This window comes from Ips typographus, linkage group LG9, assembly GCF_016097725.1.
Source record: "Ips typographus isolate SLU linkage group LG9, UJ_Ityp_2.0, whole genome shotgun sequence".
In the NCBI taxonomy this organism is placed as follows: Eukaryota; Metazoa; Arthropoda; class Insecta; order Coleoptera; family Curculionidae; genus Ips; species Ips typographus.
The window spans coordinates 957401-979224 of NC_138430.1; the positions used below are offsets into that span (position 1 = coordinate 957401).

A 21824-nucleotide genomic window follows, 5' to 3' on the forward strand; every position below is an offset into this window, starting at 1 on the left:
TCGATAGTTCTGGAAACGACGATACGGATCCTGATGAGTGGCATTGTCAAAGGCATTGGTCTCGCTCCTCGAAACTCGACAACCACTGCGCGCTTCCATAGCGTCACCTACTTCGATTCCTGAAGCGGTATTGGTTGGCGGTAAACCTGATGTCAATCGAGACGAAGTGGCAGGATGAACGTCTAACTTTGAAGAAACGCCGGAAAAACCGACAGACAACCCATCGGGGACTCGTATAAGTCGTCGAGCTTCCCTAGAAACCTCTTGAGCTTCAGATGCCTCAGGCGTTTGATGTGGATGTGGATGCTCGTCCAAAACAATGAGATCATGACTGACCGGTACGTGAGTGTCATTACCTTGTTCCTCATTTACGCTCCTCTAATTGGATAAGTCCTCCATAGCTCTTTGCTCCAACCTTTCTAAGCAAATTTGCAAGTTTTTACAGCGATGGAAAGTGTCCTCTTTTATCCCTTCATCCTCTGGCGTGGTAGGATGTACTCTTGGCAACCTATGCAGCACATGAACCAGGATTGTATTCAGTCGTTTAACCTCATTAGCTTGATTGTCTGAAGAACACAGCCGTATATCCCTTATATTGCAAATACTTTTCCTCTACAGAGACATAGTTCACTCTCTACTCCAAAACTGGTACCAGACGGTGGCTGTAATTGATCCTGCTTCTCACTGCGCAATACCTCGCGTAAAGTTGCACGTTTCTGTACAAAGCTTTCAGTGGTAGGTAAGCCCCTAATACACAGTTCGTATTTAAGCTCTTCACTAGCAAGATGGTTTACATCCATGATGATCAGTTTTCCTCGCCAAATATACCAATATAGAGAACTTAATAGAACAAAAGAAAAAATAAAAATTTCACTTACGAGCAACTTAATGCCACAACCCAACTCCTCCTTACAAAACAAAAAAAAACAACCACCTGCAATAAATACAGAAATGAACAAAAAAAAAAGAGAGAAAAACAAAAACAAAATCTCTAAATCAGTCACTGATATAATAAAAGAACACCAGCAGGTAGAAGTCACTACCTTGACAATACTCCCTGTAAATGTCCTTATATACAGGGTAATTCAAATTCGACCCTCACCATTGGGATCTCGGAAACTATAAGAGATACGAGAAAGTTTAAATTCGGGCAAAGTTGCGCAATGTAAAGCTCAACCAAATGCCTTTTTAAAAATTTCGATTTTCCGAGTACTTCCGAAGATATCCGGAAAAAACTGAAAAATTGATTTTTTGTTTTTATTTATTTCTAACCTTATTTGAAAAGATATCCCAAAACTAAAAGCATCTTTTCATTGCCACTTTTTCCCAGCTATTCGATGATAGATTGAAATTTGCCACACGATGTTTCGTTTTTTGGCAGCCATCATCAACTTTCTTTTTTCTTATGGGCGCCATATTGGATTTTTAGCCCACCAAATAGTACGTTTTATTCTTATTTTAGTGATGTATTACAACTTATGATTTGCTTCATAAATGACAAAATAATTCAATAAAAACTAATTTTACCTTAGTTAGCTTTGAGTTAATGAGATGTTTTATGAAGATTACTTGGTAGTACTTGTCACCCGCAATTGGCCTGAACATACTTAGTCACAAAGGTGTACACGTGACTTAAACCGGTTTATTCACTCGAAGAGCTTAGGCCACTCGCTACGATCTGGACCTAGTTGTTCTTTTCGTGAATAAAAAATGGTTTAAGTCACTTGCTGTATAAATGACTATTAAATCACTCTGAATGACATTCGCCTATTTACAGATGTAAACAAATAAACATCAATGTCACATCTACGGGGCGCGGTGCAAATTTAATAGAACTGACATTTTAGTTTTTTTGTAATATAAGAAGTCGAAATTTAATAAAATACTGTATAAAACACGTGACTTTTAAACCGGTTTATTTACTCGAAAAAATTGCCACGGAATTTCTTTCGTAAAAGAAAATTGCTGGAGTTTAGAGCTAAGTGAATGTTAAGCACTGATGTCCTGGCGTATTGAACGTAAAATTTGCGGCAAATTAAGCTCGACTAATATGCTCAGTTGGTTAAGAGCGTTGGGGTGGTTCTATGCGCCACTGATTTTAACCAATAAATCAGAAAATGTCAAAGTTAGTATTTGGAGTTCAATAAACCAGTAATCAGGACAACAAAGAGGATTACAAAAAAAAAACAAAATGAAACCTGCCAAGTAATATCAATTAATTTACAAGAAAATAATTGTAGTAAGCCTTCAACACAGAACGATAGCTGAAAGAGAGGTTTGAGGTTGCAGCAACAATAAAACAGTCAAAATTCAGTTACCCTCAGATGGTTTTTTTATATTATCCGATTCTTAAACTAATCCTACTTTCTGTACAGAGCAAGTGTACTGCTATCCGCTATCGATCTAAGCGCTACAGCCCAGTGTCCAAGAGATGTAGTCGGACAACCTTGGTAAGCTAGCGAAACGAATAAGGCTATTCGTGGTGCCTTACCAGTGTAAAGATGAGCCTGCAGGAAGATACCCCGGCGGAAGGGCCCTTAGAATATACAGTACAAAATACAATGTGTTCGCTACAATCACTAAATATTAAGATTGATTATATTCATTAGTAATACTTCATTATCGAATTTACTACAAACAAATTAATTAAAAACGCAAAAGGTTGAGCACAATATTCAATAATTAGAAATCAAATCAATCAGTAAGCAACTGGATAATTTTATAACTAATCTACTACCAAAATTAATCAAATAAAGCACGAAATTTACCTTTTGTGATTGAGCAAAAGGGTCTTAGTTGATTCTCTCGAATACTCGGTCACCAGCTACCAAACTGTGTGTAGTCACAGATTGAAGACTCCGCTAACTGCTATTGAAATGAAGAAAACACGTGTTTTAGCCGGAGGCTAAATTGGAAATGGCCAAAATCAAACTTACTTGGGCGACACTGCCACCAAACAGATCGAAACAAAGGTACTACAAGACTGCCTCAGGTCTCTCAGGTCAATCTAATGGTCAAATTAATTTCCTAAGTGAAATAACCACATGGTAAAACTTAACCTCAAACTCACCACTCCACAAGAAAATCTCACCACTTTTAAGGCTTATAAATCCGCATACAGCGAGAAAAACGGAGTTCCCAACAAAACTTGATATATTCCTCCAAATAACTCCCGTTTTTATTAAAAAGAGGTCGCACTAAAATCCCGTAACTGGTACTACAAAATGGCGATTCCTCTTAAAGCCCACGTGATACGTGTAAGTTTCTCTGAAGGTCCAACAGGAAAGAAATTAAAAAGAAACCGATGAAGAGAAACCCTTCCAACAATAGCAAAAAAACTGACAGTCACGGCCAACCAATCAGAACACTCCACGTGGACACGTGTTTCCGTTAAACTAAAAATGAAAGCCGGCAACATCGGAAAACTCTACAATATGAAAGCTGTCACGGTTCAAGATGACATACAAATGACGAACGATAAGTCACTAACAGCTGATCGCCGTCAACGTTACGAAATAACCCCACAAAACAAATCAAAATAAACCGGTAAATTATTCGAAATAAACAAATCCTTTTATAGGGCTCCGGTGAATTATTAAGAATGTCTCGGTGCGGTGTAAAATAGTGCATTAATAACACTGAAGACTGGCAAACCGGAAATGGTTGCCAAAAATGCCAGCAGCACCTTGAGACTTTAGAAATCGCTTAAAACAGGTATGAATTTAAGAAAACATTTTACTAAAAATACCTTTAGAAACTGAAAATGCAACAAAATGAAATGTGTTTGCCCACACTATGGATAGAAAATAAAAATTATTACAGTTTAAATTAAACTAACCGCAAACGGTTACCTGTTGCTCGATAAGTCTCTATCTCATAAACGCAATTAAACTGGGTACCAATCTGTATCAGCTCGTAACGCCAAAAATCGAACGTGACATGATATACATTTTAAATTTTTCAAATACTATAACATATGACAAAGTGTGAATAATGGTCAATAAAAGATACAAAGTAACGCTTAACTTTTAAATACTTTGGACTAATAGGACCACATACGTCTGTCGAAACCTCATTCATTATAAACTTTGCTTTTCTATCTTCAGGTAGTTTTTGATAAGGAAGTTGAATCTGTTTTCCTTGAAGACAAACTTCACACAGATTTGTAGATGGAAAATTACAACTATGTCCCAATCTCCTGTGCCATAAATCAGGATCATTTTCTGTGATGTTTGCTGAATAGGAAAACTACGCACACAAATCACTAACATACAGACCAAACAGATTTCCTTGTAAAATGATTTTATTATTGTTGATTACTTATACTTCACCATTTTTAAATAAAACTGTTAATCCATTTTGTTCAATTTTCTTCAGTGAAAGCAAATTATGTGATAGATTTTCACACACCAGAACTTTTTCTAGGGTTACTTTTTGTCCACATTTGGGTTTAAAGCTAAGATTTCCTTCCCAATGTGCTTCAACCACTACTCCAAGTTTTCCATCTCTTATTTTATGATGCACTTGCTTTCTGTCAGTTATAAACTTTCCCAGATCACTAGTGTAACGAAGTTACTATTTTTTTGTTAATATGTAGAATTAGATTAAAGAAAACAATGCGCAGCCTCACACGCTTAAGTTACAATGCGTCTTCGCGACAGAATGGTGAACGCACCGCCGCGATCGATCAAGGTTCAGCGCGCAGCCGCGGTAGCGTAAACGAAGCAACATCGCGCCGTCGCGACTCGCGAGCTGGTAAACAGGTGATGCGCCGCGCGCTACATTGTGAAGTTCATCTGGGAGTTCGGTTCATCCCGGACCGCTACCGACCGACGCTTCAGCCAGCTGAACGGTAAATCTTATTATTGCTGGGGGCAAGTTTGAAGGTGTAGGTATTTCGGAATCGTTTCCTTCGGACCGCCAGTACAGGATGTTATAACACTGCTGGTTAACTTCGAGGGCCACGACTCCGAAAACCTCTCGGCGATTTGAGTTGTTTCCTCTGGACTGCCAGTACCGGATGTTATAACACTGCTGGTCAACTCCGGAGGCTACAATCTCACTATCGCCTAGGTATTTCCGAACCGTTTCCTTCGGACCGCCGGTACTGGATGTTATAACACTGCCGGTTAACTTCGAAGGCTACGGCTCCGAAATCCTGTAACCAGACCTGATCTCACGCAGGTCTTTCCGAACTGATTTCTTCGGACTGTCAGCTCCGGCCGTTTTAACCCCCAACTGGTCAACTCGGATGGCCGACCTCTTGATGCCGATTCTTTGACCCCGTCTGTACCCCCAGGGCACAGTTTTCATACCGTCCGAATCTGTCATGCATACCGTAACCGTCTGTTTACCCTTTCGAAACCGTCCTAGTTCTCCGTACCGTTCCCCGTTCTGAACACTGGGTTGTGTTGTCCGCTTGTTTTCCGTTTCAAAGTTACCGTATTAATTTAGTTGGGATCTCCAGGTCCTACTGTACCGTTTATTGATTTGAACACGAGGCTGTGTGTTCTCCGTTTGTTTGGTTCTGATAGAGTTTTTAAGTAAGATAGGATATGAATAACTGTTATTTTTCATGGTTAACACGACTTGTTTAGTTTTGCTGACAACCCTGTGTTTCCTTATTTTTGTCCCACTCCCTTCATCCATTCACAGATAAACGTGAACTCTGTCTTCGACTGTGTAAAAGCTCCCCAGGTATACGAAGCGAGTTCCTTAGTTACGCTTCTTCAAATAAAACTAAGGTGGCGCCCGAGTTTCAAAGCACCTACCCCTTGGTGTGGCAAAAACCGTACCAGGACCGGTACGTAAAGGCGGCGTTACAAATTGGCGCCCAAGAGCAGGGACCGTTTTTCTGATGTTAGTGTCAGACAGTTTTTCTGATTTTAGTGACAGACCGTTTTTCTGATTTTAATGAGTGACCGTTTTTATAATTTGAGTGAGGGACCGTTTTTCTGAATTTTCCGTTTTTCCGTTTTTACCGAAAGCCGATCTCTGTCTACGATGAATACCGAACAGGAATTGCCGACAACCCCTTCTCTTACGCTTCCTCCTACCACAACCGTGACATTTACAACCTCTTGTGGTATACCGTCAATTTGGTCCTATTTACCGAACTTATCCGTTAACCCTTCCACTACCGCTGCTTTCCAAACTACATTGCAACCCTCCGCTATTCAAACCGCATTCTATCCTGAAGTAAATCACACCGAAGTACCGAGGTATTCACCGCTACCGTTTCCAAATTGCAAGTCAGCCATAGAACCGAGTCAACACTCGTATAGCCCGGTGTATTTAAAAGTCGAGGACTGGCAAATTTTCTTTAGTGAACAAGATGATCCGGTTGCCTTCCTGGAACGACTTTTAGAGATATGTGATTCTCGAGGAATTAATCCTGATCTACTGTTGCCGCAACTGCCGATTTTATTACGAGGTAAACCTTCATTTTGGTTTCGTAACAACCGTCACCGTTGGAGTACATGGAAACAATTTGCATCCGATTTTCGCTCATTTTATTTTCCGTTGAATTATATCGACGACTTGGAAGCCCAGATTAGTCGCCGTTTGCATCGTTCTGAGGAAACCGTTAATGATTACATCACAGAACTTCAGACTTTGATCCGACGCCATGGAGACATAAGTCCAGAGCAAGAAGTGAGATGGTTATACCGAAATCTGTTACCGCAGTTCCGACAAATGATCCGACGTACGGATTTTTATGATGTCTTCACGTTGTCTCAACAAGCTCGAGAGACTGAAAGTTTATTGAATGAATTACAACATACTCAAGCTTGTAGTGTTCCGCCCCGTTCATCATTTTTGCAAAGAGAAGCCGAAACAGAGCGACCGATCAGACCGTTACCGCGACAACATCACCGAGAGTCCCGAGAACAAAGACTCTCAATGACCGAAAGAAATAACCATCAAGAAACAACCGAAGCAACCAGAAATTTTCCCGTTGAGAACCGTGTCACGACCTGTTGGCGCTGTGGAGGAATAGGTCATTACCGCACGGAATGTACACGACCACCTAGGTTATTCTGCTCCAGATGTGGGCGACAAGGTGTACAGACACGACAATGTACTTGTCACCAACAGGGAAACTAGATAGGCGTCGTTTTACCCCGAGGAGTAGACGACGAACCGACCAGCAATCCTCGAAGCTGACTACCGAAAGTTTACCGATTGTTTCTGTACCGTGTGTTACCGTACCATCCGTTTCCGTCCCTATTGTCACCGAAAATTCACCGTTCGTTTCTGTCCCGTCCTTTACCGAAAGTTTACTGACCAATGTAAAATGGATACGTCGATTTCTTGGCATAGCTTCCTGGTACCGCCGTTTTGTCAAGGATTTTTCGAAAATCGCCGCTCCCTTGAACCGACTGTTAAAGAAAGGTGTCAAATGGACATGGACTGTTGAACAGCAACAAGCATTTGATACGCTGAAGACTTGTCTAACCGAAGCCCCAGTTCTGGCTTGTCCAGATTTTTCTCGTCCGTTTGTGTTGCAAACAGATGCCTCAGATAATGGGTTAGGTGCTGCTTTGATTCAGCATAGTTCAGATGGTGACCACGTCATAGCTTATGCAAGCCGAAGTTTGACCGCTACCGAAAAGAAGTTTTCCGTTACCGAAAAAGAGTGTTTAGCAATTGTATGGGGCATTGAGAAAATGAGACCTTATTTGGAAGGATATCATTTTACCGTTGTTACTGACCATCAATCCCTATGTTGGCTACACTCTCTTAAAAGTCCTGCCGGCCGTTTAGCACGTTGGAGTATATACCTTCAGCAATATGATTTTGACATTAAGTACCGAAAAGGAGTGTTAAATAAAGTAGCTGTGTTTAATATTGAGGAGGTTGAAGGTTTAGATTGGGTGGGTAGAGTTATTGAGAGTCTTGAGTGCCATTTCAATACTGATTTAATCCTACGCATGTAACTAACAATCTTACTAAACTATTAAACATACCAGTGGCTCAGAAACAATTAAACTCTATGGTTTTGACATGGTTGTTACAGTCATCGTTTGTAAACAATTTATAAACAGTTTGGTGGCTGCTGAACTATAATTATTGCAACCACTGTTAAATAATATAGAACGCTATGTTACGCTGTTTTGAATATAGTTAAACAATTATCGTTTTGCTTACTAATTGTAATTATGAAATGTTAAAAGATCTATAAACTATGATTGTCCTTAATTACCCTGATTATTTATATAACATTAAGATATATGTTTAGCTGAAGACTAAACATCTTGCCGGGCTCGACTGAATTTGGCGAGCTGAATTAGAGGTTGATGATTTCATATCAGGCCTCATTGTTGAGACTGTGTCGTCTTAGCGATGCCAGTTCTATCATCTCTGAAGATGTCTTATGTTTGGTTGTTGGTTGAGATCTGGCAGTAGTTAGTGCCCGACGGCATTTGTTGACTGCTACTATGACCGCCATGATAATAAGTACTACCGCTGCTGATGTCAGTGCACCTGTGAACATAGAATGTTTAGTTATGGATTTCCAGTGATGTTGTCCTAGCTCGGTTTCAATGTCTTCCTCCATTTCTTTTAGCTTTCGAAAATCATCAGAGGGATGAATGATGTTTTCTTCGTATTGGCTTTGAGGTGGTTGCTTTATTGACGTGGTCAAGTTTACCGCCACCTGCTTGATAAAACCTGCTAGAACCGGAAATACGTCGCTGCGCCTAGCTGCTATAGATATTTTATTAGTCGATATAATGCAATTTGATGAAATCGAAATGATTCCTGTTTTATTTAAGACTAAATCTTCTCTATTACCGTTACACGTTATTGCAACTTTTGATGAATCAGGTGACACAAAAATCCACGAATTTTTGGTATAAAGTTGAATCCATTGCATTGCTTTAATTTTCACTCGCTTAACGGGACAGCTCGAATGTTCAGTTCGTTGATATATTTCATCTAAAATGCAATTCGGGCTGTTTTCAATGTTCCTTATTAAAGGCGGTGAGCATACGAATAAATGTTTTCTGATTCCTATGCAATTCTTAAATTCTTCTTCACTTATGTGAAAATATTTTTGTTCATTGTAATCACTAGCTAGCAGTTCTTGAGGTAGGTCAATTGTTAAATACGTGTCGCCTTCCACTGCAGACGGTATCGCACTGACCTTGACTACGGTAAAATTGCTGAACTCAGTTACTATAAAATACACATAAACGTGTAGTTGTTTTTCTGTTTCCTCAAGTTCAGTTTTCAATATGGGTTGAGGTAAGATTTCAATGCTTGGTGGCATTTTGCGCTCTGCAGTTTGGATTATTTCCCTTATCTGCCCCGGTGTTAACATTGAGTATATGTTGCCTGTGTTGTATAAGATGTCAGACAGACTTTTATAATAGTCATATACTTCATCTAAATAATTGTTCCCAACTTGATATGAGCTCAGAAGGTGAATGCTAAGTCTGTTTTCGTCCACCGCTTGAAACCAGCTTTGCTTCATCTCAGTTATAGCGGCTTGGCTTCTGATAACCTTTTCTTGAAACTGCTTAAGCTTGCTGTAAATTCTGTTTTCGGTGTCGTTAAACTGAGATAGTGCCTGCAGCATAAATTTAGTTTGATGACTAGATGCATGTATTAATTGTTGTTGATTCTTTTCTAGATTGTTAATGTCGGTGTATACTTCGTCATTTACGCCAAAAATTGAAGTCATCAGTTTTCCAAGTAATCCTCGCCGTTTCCTTGACCTTGTAACGTCGTATATTCCTTTTATAACCCACTCTAGTCTAGTTTCTTTTAATTGCATATCGGAAATTAATGTGTTGCATTCAGTTTTTTCTGATATTTCTGCCACATTTTGGCATACGTTCTGAATCTGGGCTGTAACATTTTTTATGTTTTTTATGTGGTAGCTGATATCAGATTTATTCAGCTTTATGTCAATTCGAAAGATTCCCCTTTCTATTTTTGCTTGTCCGATATGTTCAATGTACAATCCTGGTTTTGGATATTCTATCTTATATTGAGCCTTTGCTGAATTTACTAAGCTTAATATGAATAAAATCGCTACAACGGCTTTCTTCCACAAATTTGCTGACCTTGTTTTGCCTTTAAATTGATTTCTCTCATTTCCATATTCTACTGCCTTTTTTTCTGATTCTCCACGTAACGGTATAAGCTTATGAATCGGCCGTTTGGTAATTACTCCCCCTGGCTTCTTTATTGACACTACTCGAACAATTCCGTCCTTATCCGCGTGCGCTTCGGTTATTCGAGCTAATGGCCATTGACTTGGTTTTACGTTATCTTCTTTTAAGATTACTACTTCTCCCGTTTCTAAATTGTTTGATTTGGATGTCCATTTGTACCGCTGCTGAAGTTGATGTATGTACTCTTGCATCCATGTATTCCAAAATTCTTTACGCATTTTTTGTATCATTTTCCATCTTTGATTCATATTACTGATGATGTCTTCGCAGATTGGGGTAATCGGTGACAATAGTTCTCTTCCGATTAAAAAGTGACCTGGTGTGAGAACGGCAACATCGTTTATGTCTTCGGACAACGGACACAAAGGCCTTGAGTTCAATGATGCCTCAATAAGTGTTAACAACGTATATAACTCCTCGAAGGTCAATGTTGTATCTCCAATCACTCGTCTTAAATGATACTTTGTGGATTTGACGCCCGCTTCCCAAAGACCACCAAAATGAGGTGCTGAGGGAGGGATAAAGTGCCACTGTATGCCCAACGATGTGCTTCGATCCTCAATTTTCTCCTTTCTGAGTAACGCGATAACTTCTGACTCGATTAAGTTGTTTGCCCCTACAAAAGTTGTGCCATTGTCACTATAGATGTGTGCACATTTTCCTCGTCTAGATATGAACCGTTTTAACGCTGCTAAAAATGTTTCAGCTAGCATGTCACTTACTAGTTCAAGATGTTGTGCCTTAGTTGCTAAGCACACAAATACTACAATATAACCCTTATATGATTTATTTCCTCGTCCTTTTGTGGTTCGCACTTGAATTGGTCCTGCATAATCAATTCCAGTGTGTAAAAATGCCGCTGATTGAGTCACTCGAGGTGGTGGTAACTGTCCCATTAACTGTTGTGCTGTAGCAGCTTTATATCTGATACATTTTACACAATTGTTAATTATCTTTTTTACTGCCTTTTTTCCATTAATCAGCCAAAATTTTCTTCTAATGAAGGCTAAGGTATTCTGGTTACCTCCATGTAATGTTGTGTTATGCGCATCTCTTATAATCAAGTTTGTTAAATGACATCTTCCTGGTAAAATTATGGGATGTTTTTCTGTGTATTTTAATAGTGAATGTTTCAGTCTACCTCCTACTCGTAGAATATTGTTTTTGTCGATAAACGGACTTAAATTGACTATTTTACTTTGTTTATCTATTGTTTTATTTGATTTTAGAGCTTGAATTTCCGCGTGAAATGCTCCAGCTTGTTCTAACCGAACAATTTTTTCTTCAGCGTTGCTAATTTCCTGAATTGTTAATGTACCTTTCCTGATGCCTGTTTTTTTGCAATTGTTAATGAATCTATAACAATAGGCAATTATGCGATTCATTGACAGCAATGTTGAAATTTTTTCATGAATTTTGGGTTCACTTCTTTGTGCTACATTTACTTGTATGCTCTTTTTCCTTTCTTCTTCGGTCTCTGGAATTTTTGCGTTTACTGGGTATTTGTTTCCTTGCAGCCACGTTGGGCCTTGCCACCATGGAACAAAGTCCTTGATTTTAGAGGGATCAATGCCTCGTGATATTACATCTGCTACATTTTCTTCAGATTTCACATGATTCCAATGCTGAGATGGCACCAAGTTTTGTATCTCAGATACTCGATTTGCCACAAATGTTTTCCAATTATTGGGCGTTCCTTGGATCCATGATAATGCTATCATGGAGTCAATCCAAGCGTATGTGGGTGTTTTATTCAAACGTAGAGCCGTTTTAACTCTAGTTAGTAACCTTGCTAACAATACTGCTGCACATAACTCAAGTTTTGGTAGTGTTGTTTTTGTTTTTATTGGTGCTACTTTTGACTTTGCAGTCAATAGTGTGATTTTGATGCTTTCGTCGTTATTTATAATTTTTACGTAAACTACAGCTCCGTATGCCTTCTCTGAAGCATCGCTAAATCCGTGTAGTTCAATTTTGTTCTTGGTTGATTGATACGTCCAACGCGGAATGCTGATTTCTTCAATGGACTTTAACTGCTGCCGAAACTTATTCCAACAAGCTGCTATTTCTTGTGAGACTTCTTCATCCCAGCTAAGTTTTTCTAACCATAATGTTTGCATGATCAATTTTGCTTTGACTAATACTGGACTTAGCCATCCTAACGGATCGAATAGTTTCGCAATGTCCGCTAATATTGTTCTTTTCGAAAGCTTTTGTGACGGTGCTAACGCCACCTTAAATCTTATGGAATCGTCACTTGGTGACCATAATAATCCTAATGATCTTCTGGTGTCATCTTCTTGAATGTTGACTGCGCTTTCGTCTCGCAATTCTACTGGTATTGCTTTTATGACTTCCCTGTTATTACTAGACCATTTTCTTAGTGTTATCCCGCTGGCCTTGAACATGCTTATTAGTTCATTCACCGTTTCAATTGCCTCTCTTTCGTCTTCTGCACCTGACATTAGATCGTCCACATAGAAGTCCTGTAAGCTGATTTTTGATGCTGTTGGATATGACATTTTCTCGTCTTCCGCTAACCTTTGAATTGTTTTTACAGCCAAGTATGGTGCTGCAGCCGTTCCATACGTTACGGTCAATAACTTGAATTCTTGAATTGGGTCGTTTGTCGAGAATCTCCATAAGATTCTGTGATAGTCCTGATCTTCTTCGGAGATTCGAATTTGTCTATACATCTTCTCTATGTCGGCTGTAAATCCTATTCTGTGACTTCTCCAACGTAATAGAATATCTATAAGGTCATCTTGAATTTTAGGACCTACGTGCATGATGTCATTTAAACTTTTTCCATTTGTCGTTTTTGATGATGCGTCAAACACTACTCTCAACTTTGTAGTCGTACTGGTTTCTTTGATAACTGGTTGATGAGGTATGTAATATTTTCCTTGGATTTGGTTACTCCACTGCACCTGTTTCATGTGACCTAGCTTAATGTATTCACTCATAAATTTTTTATATTCCAAATTCAACTTGTAATCATTAGATAATCGTTTCTCCAAGGACAGTAAACGTGCCAACGCTCTTGGCCTTGACTCACCTAATTGCGATGACTCAATTTCGTTTTTAAACGGAATTTGAACAGTGTACGTACCGCTCGAATTACGCAATGTTGTTTTATCGTAAAATGCCTCGCATGCATTTTCATCGCTTGTTAATTGTCGTTTTTCCGAAATTTCCTCTAATTCCCAGAACCGTGATAATTCTTTCTCTTCAGACTGTGTTATCATGCTTACTACTGCAATGTTGGTTTGTTTTAAGGATTGATGAATGCTTCCCCAAATTATCCAGCCTAACTCTGTATTTTGGGCTACAAGGCCGTCGTTTGACTTGTCGATTCCTTCTAACAAAATTTCGTGAAATTCTTGGGCTCCAAGAATCACATCAATTGGACCCGGCTTTCCGAAGCCTGGGTCAGCAAGAATTTTATTTTGCCATAATTCGGTGTTTACTTCAATTGGGTGTTCTGGCATATCTTTTGCTAATTTTTGTAAAATCAGCAGTTCAGTATTTAACGTAAATTTGCTAGTAATGCGTGGTTTGCATTGTACAGATATTTTGTATTTGCAGCTCTCATTGGTTGATCCCCCTATACCAGAAATTTCTGCATGAATTTTCTGTTTGGGTAATTGTAGTAAATTGGCAGCTTCCATAGTGATAAAAGATGCTTGCGAACCTGAATCGATCAAGGCTCTCAAATTTTCGTTTTTTCCATCTGAATCTTGAATTCTAATGATTGCTGTCGCTAATAATGTTTTACCTCCTTCATGCGCGACATGTGTTCCTACCCTGTTTGATTGATTGAAATATGGTTTTGATTTCTGCTCGTTTGGCGTTTTCGTTTTGTTGTGGTTGTTTTCTTTGTGGATAAGCGTATGATGATTTTGAAAGCAAATTCTGCATTTTTGAAATGACAGGCATTTTGTAGTTAAATCGTGGTTTAAGCAATTTAAACATAACCGTTTTTCTTTAGCAGTATTAAACCGTTGATAAGCTGTTAATGCTTTGAATTTTAAACATTGATAAATGGTATGGTTAGATAAATTGCAGTACTTACAGCTTTGACTTTGCTGTTTTCTCTGATGTGGTTGATAACTGCCCATGCTGCTATTGTTTTCGCGTCCGTCATGTCGATCGGTAGATATGGATTCGATGGCTCGAAACCGCTTAAGGATGAAGTTCAACATCTCGTCGAGTTCTGGCACTTGTAGTGGATTGATCAAACTAGCTTCAAATAGCTCTTGTGTTCTCTTATCGATTTTCCGCAGTAGGACGCAACCGATGATCGGGTCCCATTGAGATGTATTCATGTTCAGAGCTTCAATGGCTTTCAAGCATTCTTTTGTTGTGTTGTAAATTTCTTTTAGCTGCTCTGATGATTCTTGTTTGCTGTCAGGTAGATCCAGTATTTTGTTAATAAGCTTGTTGGTGATTAGGCGTTCGTTACTGTATCTCTCTTTGAGATGACCCCATGCAATATGGTAGTTCGCTGAACTGATTTGAAAATGTTGAATTGCTCTGCCAGCTTCCCCTGTGACATGAGCTTTTAGATAGTTCATTTTTTCGATTTCGCTGAGTGCCTCGTTGTTATGGATCACATTCTTGAACATGTCTTCAAATGGCGTCCACTCTTCGTAGTTTCCAGTAAATATTGGTATCTTTATTTGAGGTAGGCTGATGTTATTGGTTCTATTCACTGACATTTGTGGTTGTTGGTTTTCTACCTCACTTTTCAGAGGTGATGATTTGCTGTTAGATTGTCCTTGAATTTTGGCAATCAAGGTACGAAGTTGCTTGAATTTGTTTTCTTCAAAATATTTTGAAACTTTGTCAACGTCCAATTTTGAAATTTCCCAGTGTAAGGATGTTACGATGTTCCAGTCTTTCAAAATTGTTGAACAAAGTCCACTTTTTACCTCGGGATCAAATGTTGCAGTGAATTCTTCAACCAGTTCATCCAAATCGCTCATTCGCAAGGTTTGTTCCTGCGTGAGTTGATTTAGAGTGGCACTTTTTTGATGCTTATCTTGTTGCTTTAATTCTTGTTTTCTCTCTTCGTCTAGTAGTTTTTCCTTGCAGTTGTTTAACTCTTGTAGAGCATCGTTATAAATGGTTCTGATTTGTTCAAAGTAATTGCTAGCAAAGTACGTAGCGTGTTGCGTTTCTAATGTTTTCAGCTCTTTGAGCTGGGTGTCATTTACTTTAACTTCGTTCCATAGCTTCTGAACTTGAGTTCTCCTTTCTTCAACGTATTGTAGGGTTTTTCTGTTTAATGGGTCTTTCTTTATATTGGTGTGAATGCGTTTGATCTCTTGTCCTAATACCTCTTGAGCTTTGCTTAATTTGTTAACGGTTTCCATTTTTGTGTTAAGATTAAACTCTTCACTTGCACTGAATGAATCACTTCACTTTACTTGTTATCTGCACTTGTATACGCGATCTGCACTGAGTTATCGATTTGTATACGCGACTCGCGGCCGAATATTACTTGATTAGATTTTTTGTTCTGTGGCTAACATAGGTTACCGATTAATTATTTTAGACTCGAAGGACCATGTTTAATATTGAGGAGGTTGAAGGTTTAGATTGGGTGGGTAGAGTTATTGAGAGTCTTGAGTGCCATTTCAATACTGATTTAATCCTACGCATGTAACTAACAATCTTACTAAACTATTAAACATACCAGTGGCTCAGAAACAATTAAACTCTATGATTTTGACATGGTTGTTACAGTCATCGTTTGTAAAAATACGCTGTCCCGAGAACCGTTACCGACAAATTTAGAGCAAAAATCTTGCGCAGAAGTAACCCTTCTGGAAGATTTTGAAGAATGCTCTTGGTACAAAGCTAAGAAAGCTGCCGTTGAAGCAAATCCTTCTGCTTTTCCTGATTATTGTGTGAAAGAGGGACGTTTATACCGACATTTCTGGGACCTGAATAATATGTCCGATACCGACTCGACTGATTCTTGGAAGTTATGTGTTCCGAAAGCCGCACGCCGTACCGTTTTAGAAGAGAATCATGATGCACCGACTGCTGGACATTTAGGAATAGCGAAAACAACCGTTAGAGTAGCCAAGCGATATTATTGGCCCGGCATGTTTAGGGAGATTGCCAAGTATATACGAAACTGTTCGTCATGTCAACGTTTCAAGAGTTCGCAACAAGCCGCTCCTGGATTTATGCAACCGTCCCGAAACAACCGCCCTTGGGAAACTGTCAGTACTGATTTAGTTGGACCGTTACCGCGGTCCGCCAAAGGTAATAATTACCTGGTAGTCTTTCAGGATCGTTTTACCAAGTGGGTGCAATGTAGGGCCATTAGGAAAGCAACCGCGCGAGCAGTAAGTCAATCTTTCTACGAGGAAATCGTCACTCGTTTTGGCTGTCCAAACATAGTCATTTCTGATAATGGTACCCAGTTCACTAGTCATGTTTTCAAAGATTTGCTCTCAGATCTAGGGGTAACACATCGTTTTACACCTCCGTATACACCCCAGGCTAATCCTGTCGAAAGAACAAATAAAACTTTAAAAACCATGATTGCTCAATTTTGTGAAACCGACCACCGAAAATGGGATGTCCGTTTGCCCGATTTGCTTTTTGCGGTTAATACCGCCAAACATGATTCCACAGGTTTTTCACCGGCTTTCTTAAATTTTGGTAGGGAGTTAGAGCCTCCAAAAGCTCTGTACCGTTTAAAACCGTCAATCGTTGCAACATCTTCTTCCCCGACACATAGTGATCCACAACCGACTGATTTTTCCGCTCATAATGAGCGCACAAAAGCTCTGTTTGATATTCACGAGCTTGTCCGTTTTCACTTAGGTAAAGCTTTTTCCGTGCAAAGTAAATTCTATAACCTGCGTCGTCGCCCATGGAAATGTCACGTGGGAGATAAAGTTTTCCGTCGTGAAGTAGTCTTATCGTCTGCTGAAAAAGGTTTCGCTGCCAAGTTGGCACCAAAATATTCCGGACCGTACACCGTTACTAAAGTTGTTTCTCCTGTTGTATATAATTTGAAAGACGTTTCTGGAAAAGTACTTCGACGAATCCACATTAAAGATCTGAAACCTGCCGATGTAGTTTCCTGACAATGAGATATGGAGGATATGCAGACTAAGAAGATATTAGAGACAAATCGTAGTTTAGTGTTTGTGTTAGGATAAGTAGTGTAGGTTTAAGGTTTAAGGTTTAAGGTTTTAAAAAAAAAATAAAACAAAGTTTTATTTTTTTTTGGTAAGAAAGGGGGAAATGTAACGAAGTTACTAATTTTTTGTTAATATGTAGAATTAGATTAAAGAAAACAATGCGCAGCCTCACACGCTTAAGTTACAATGCGTCTTCGCGACAGAATGGTGAACGCACCGCCGCGATCGATCAAGGTTCAGCGCGCAGCCGCGGTAGCGTAAACGAAGCAACATCGCGCCGTCGCGACTCGCGAGCTGGTAAACAGGTGATGCGCCGCGCGCTACATTGTGAAGTTCATCTGGGAGTTCGGTTCATCCCGGACCGCTACCGACCGACGCTTCAGCCAGCTGAACGGTAAATCTTATTATTGCTGGGGGCAAGTTTGAAGGTGTAGGTATTTCGGAATCGTTTCCTTCGGACCGCCAGTACAGGATGTTATAACACTGCTGGTTAACTTCGAGGGCCACGACTCCGAAAACCTCTCGGCGATTTGAGTTGTTTCCTCTGGACTGCCAGTACCGGATGTTATAACACTGCTGGTCAACTCCGGAGGCTACAATCTCACTATCGCCTAGGTATTTCCGAACCGTTTCCTTCGGACCGCCGGTACTGGATGTTATAACACTGCCGGTTAACTTCGAAGGCTACGGCTCCGAAATCCTGTAACCAGACCTGATCTCACGCAGGTCTTTCCGAACTGATTTCTTCGGACTGTCAGCTCCGGCCGTTTTAACCCCCAACTGGTCAACTCGGATGGCCGACCTCTTGATGCCGATTCTTTGACCCCGTCTGTACCCCCAGGGCACAGTTTTCATACCGTCCGAATCTGTCATGCATACCGTAACCGTCTGTTTACCCTTTCGAAACCGTCCTAGTTCTCCGTACCGTTCCCCGTTCTGAACACTGGGTTGTGTTGTCCGCTTGTTTTCCGTTTCAAAGTTACCGTATTAATTTAGTTGGGATCTCCAGGTCCTACTGTACCGTTTATTGATTTGAACACGAGGCTGTGTGTTCTCCGTTTGTTTGGTTCTGATAGAGTTTTTAAGTAAGATAGGATATGAATAACTGTTATTTTTCATGGTTAACACGACTTGTTTAGTTTTGCTGACAACCCTGTGTTTCCTTATTTTTGTCCCACTCCCTTCATCCATTCACAGATAAACGTGAACTCTGTCTTCGACTGTGTAAAAGCTCCCCAGGTATACGAAGCGAGTTCCTTAGTTACGCTTCTTCAAATAAAACTAAGGTGGCGCCCGAGTTTCAAAGCACCTACCCCTTGGTGTGGCAAAAACCGTACCAGGACCGGTACGTAAAGGCGGCGTTACACTAGTAACTAAGTAATTTGTAGCCTCACTATCCACTACAAACTTACAGTCAAGAACATTACTACAATTCACTAAATCTGAATGAGTTGTCCATGTTTGTGGTCATAAAAGCAAAGTGTTCTTCAGTAACATGACATTGTTCTCTCCTTTTTTGATGGTACCCACGATAGTTTCCAGCATTCTTTTGATTTGCCCTGGTTTTCATCCATCAGTTTGATTGGTGTCTACTTAGGAATGTTTGAGGCTATTATTCCTTGTCAAAACTCTGTTGTACATGTCGTGCCTCTTCCTGTAGAAGTTTACTTTTTACTAGGTTAAGTAAAACTTCATCACCCTTCTGTAAAAATAGCACATCAATTGCTGTTACTACTCCATGAAAAGATTCAGACATGGCTGACAACAGCTGCACAATGACTTCTGATTCTTCTAATGCTCCACCAGCATTGTTAATTTCCAAAATAATATTTTCAAAGTCAATGAGAAACTGACTCAATGCTTGCTTTTCTTGAAATTTCATATTACGCATTTTGTTTTGCAACACAACTAAATTTGCAATGCCTTTCTTTGTATATGTTTCTTTCAGTTAATCTATTATTGCTTATGCATAATCTTTATAATAATTAAGATGTGGTCTTACAAACATTGTACAATATTGTTTCTTGCTTTTATGTCCTTCTTCTTAAAATTACCCATTCTAGTTGGGTCTCTTGGAGGGCCCATTTCCAACACATCCAAAACTTCATTTTGTTCCAGAAGTAACTTCCATTTGAACTCCCAATTTGAATAGCCGGTTCCGTCGAATTGTTTTACTGATCCGCCAAGCGAGACAGTAGCGCATTAGCCACTGCCATTTTTGTAATCACGTTCCCTTAAAGTTTATTTACACTTTTTATGTTTTCCACTTATTCTTACTGCCCTGGGCCCATAACCTGTTGACAGTGTTAGAGTTTAGATTCAAACACTGGGTACATGGTTGTATTTAGCTTGCCTTTTCTTATCTGCTAAGGAATGCAGTTTTTATTGTCAAAACTTTCGATCGATAATAAAGTGAGTTAGTAGGGACTGGATGCCAGCATTAAACGTGTCTTATTTATGCGGATTATTAAACCTGCTAAATCAAAAAATTCTAATATTTGTAACAGACTAGTAGGCGTACATTTCGGCCTAACCGCACCTTTAGTAGTCCTGTGACGCTATTTATTCGGGAGTTCGAATTAAAGTGTGTTCTAGAACAAAAGTTAATGAGAATTGCCTCGGGCGCCACCTGGTTTTAAGAAAGTATTCAGAGTTTTCGAAATGTGAACCAGGAAACACAATTCGTATGCCTTGGTAGCTTTTATACAGCTGGAGACAAGGTTCCCGACAATCTGTGGTAACAGTGGTTCAGTTGGTGACAACGCTAATAAAAGCCAAAAGTACCAATCAACTAAAGTATATTCTAATTGCTTAACTTAAAATGCCAGCAAACTTAACTAAACCAAATAATTAGGCAAATAAGCGTATCTTAAATCCCCCCTCCCCTTAATTAAACAAGAACGAGAGTGAGAGTGTGCAACTTAGTTACGGTACGGGTCGGATGCGATGCAAAACAGGTCAACGGTATAATGCAGAAAGTTAAAAAGCCACGCAATGCAATGAATGTTACAGGTACAAGATGAATCAAAGTTAATTACAGGGACAATGCAGGTCTACGTTTACAACTAAGCAATTAACCGTCCCAGTGCAAATAAAGGTACGGTGTCACGGGTCGGTAAAAGAGTTGGAAAAGGGTATTACTGAACCACCCGGTCTATACGACCCTTGTAATGGTTCTTGTCGGCAACAGGATCTAGAAACTTGCCTCCTACGCCCGGTCTAGCGAACCATGTAGCGTTTGTGTTGAAGGTGGAACTATCGTGTAGCGCCCGGTCTAGCGAACCTCGACGCTACAGAGTGAACTAGGGCCGGAAATTGGCCTATCGGGGAAAAGTATACAAACACCCGGTCTAGCGAACCATGTAGTGTTTGTATAGAAACCTACAATGCCGGATCTATGGCGTAGCACCCGGTCTAGTGAGCCACGATGCTACTGAAGTAAAAGGGCCGGAAAAATGGCCGGGCTGGGACTAACGGTGCAAACGCCCGGTCTAGCGAACCATGTAGCGTTTGCAATGAAAACTAGTGACGTGAACGTTAAAGCAGCGCCCGGTCTAGCGAACCACGACGCTACAACAAACGGCGGTACAGGGTTGGAGTAAACAAGGAACGAACACCCGGTCTAGCGAGCCTCGGTGTTCAAATAACAGGTACACAGTGCACTAGGAGGGCTAGCCACTAAACAGGTATACTTACTGTGATGCGGCGGTGCTGCTGGGAGGTTGAGATGTTGCTCGGGGAGAGCTAGTGATCTCAACAGAGAACGAACTGGCGGCGCACGCCAGTTTTATAGACAGTCCGATTCCCCACTTTCGGGTAGTGGGAAACACGGCCCTACTCGAGTGACGCGTACAGAACCGCAGTACTGCAGGAAAACGGTACGCTTCGGCCAACCTAGCCGGCTACGTCAACTCGCGAATTATAATTACAAGGAAAGTCGTAAACCACTAATTTCCTATTACGCGCTATCATACTGCAGCGTTGTTGTAAACCCTGTAATTCTACCAATTGTTTCCAACAAGAATGGTAAAAATCGGACTGGCCAATCCTGAGAAAATATAATAACTTAAAAATATGGCTTATCGTATTTTGGCAAAGTACTAGCACTGGTTACTTTACTAAACGGCTTCTATTAATAGTTCCCTTATCTGCATATCGCCGCAAAACCAACGGTACTAACGGACGGCTTAGTAAACAAAGCAAAAAAATATTCGTAACTTCGTTACAGCCCGTACATACTCCCATCTTTGTTTGGTATCGCTATCGCGTAGTGCGACGGTGCGGGTGCAAGTCCGAGGTCAAGTCAGTCAGCGAGAAACCATAGGAGATTACGTTTACATGTATTCGTTTGGTGTTCGTATTACTTGTTAACCTAAAAACCTACGAAAAAAAATTATTTTTCAGTAGAAATTTAGTTATAGTCTATCTTATTTCTGTTGTAATAAGTGGCACTCGAACTTTTGGCAGTTTG

General features: G+C 40.0%; 2 protein-coding genes and 1 long non-coding RNA gene across 3 annotated transcripts; all 3 read right to left on the reverse strand.

Moving 5' to 3' along the window:
- Window positions 1-2490: 2490 nt before the first annotated feature.
- LOC145734166 (uncharacterized) lies at window positions 2491-3094 on the reverse strand. Its single transcript, XR_014179355.1, has 3 exons — window positions 2937-3094; window positions 2769-2868; window positions 2491-2536 (listed from the first exon to the last, which is right to left on the reverse strand). It is a non-coding gene; the product is annotated as an uncharacterized LOC145734166 (long non-coding RNA).
- A 4810-nt stretch (window positions 3095-7904) lies between these two features.
- On the reverse strand, window positions 7905-9946 carry LOC145733694 (uncharacterized). The gene is made up of 2 exons (XM_081986639.1): window positions 8996-9946; window positions 7905-8940 (listed from the first exon to the last, which is right to left on the reverse strand). Exons 1-2 carry the CDS (start codon window positions 9779-9781, stop codon window positions 8890-8892), a joined length of 837 nt encoding a protein of 278 aa, XP_081842765.1. The 5' UTR covers window positions 9782-9946; the 3' UTR covers window positions 7905-8889.
- Window positions 9947-9992: 46 nt separating this feature from the next.
- LOC145733921 (uncharacterized) lies at window positions 9993-15562 on the reverse strand. The gene is made up of 4 exons (XM_081986953.1): window positions 15119-15562; window positions 14260-14995; window positions 10074-13917; window positions 9993-10008 (listed from the first exon to the last, which is right to left on the reverse strand). Exons 1-4 carry the CDS (start codon window positions 15560-15562, stop codon window positions 9993-9995), a joined length of 5040 nt encoding a protein of 1679 aa, XP_081843079.1.
- Between the last annotated feature and the right edge of the window lie 6262 nt (window positions 15563-21824).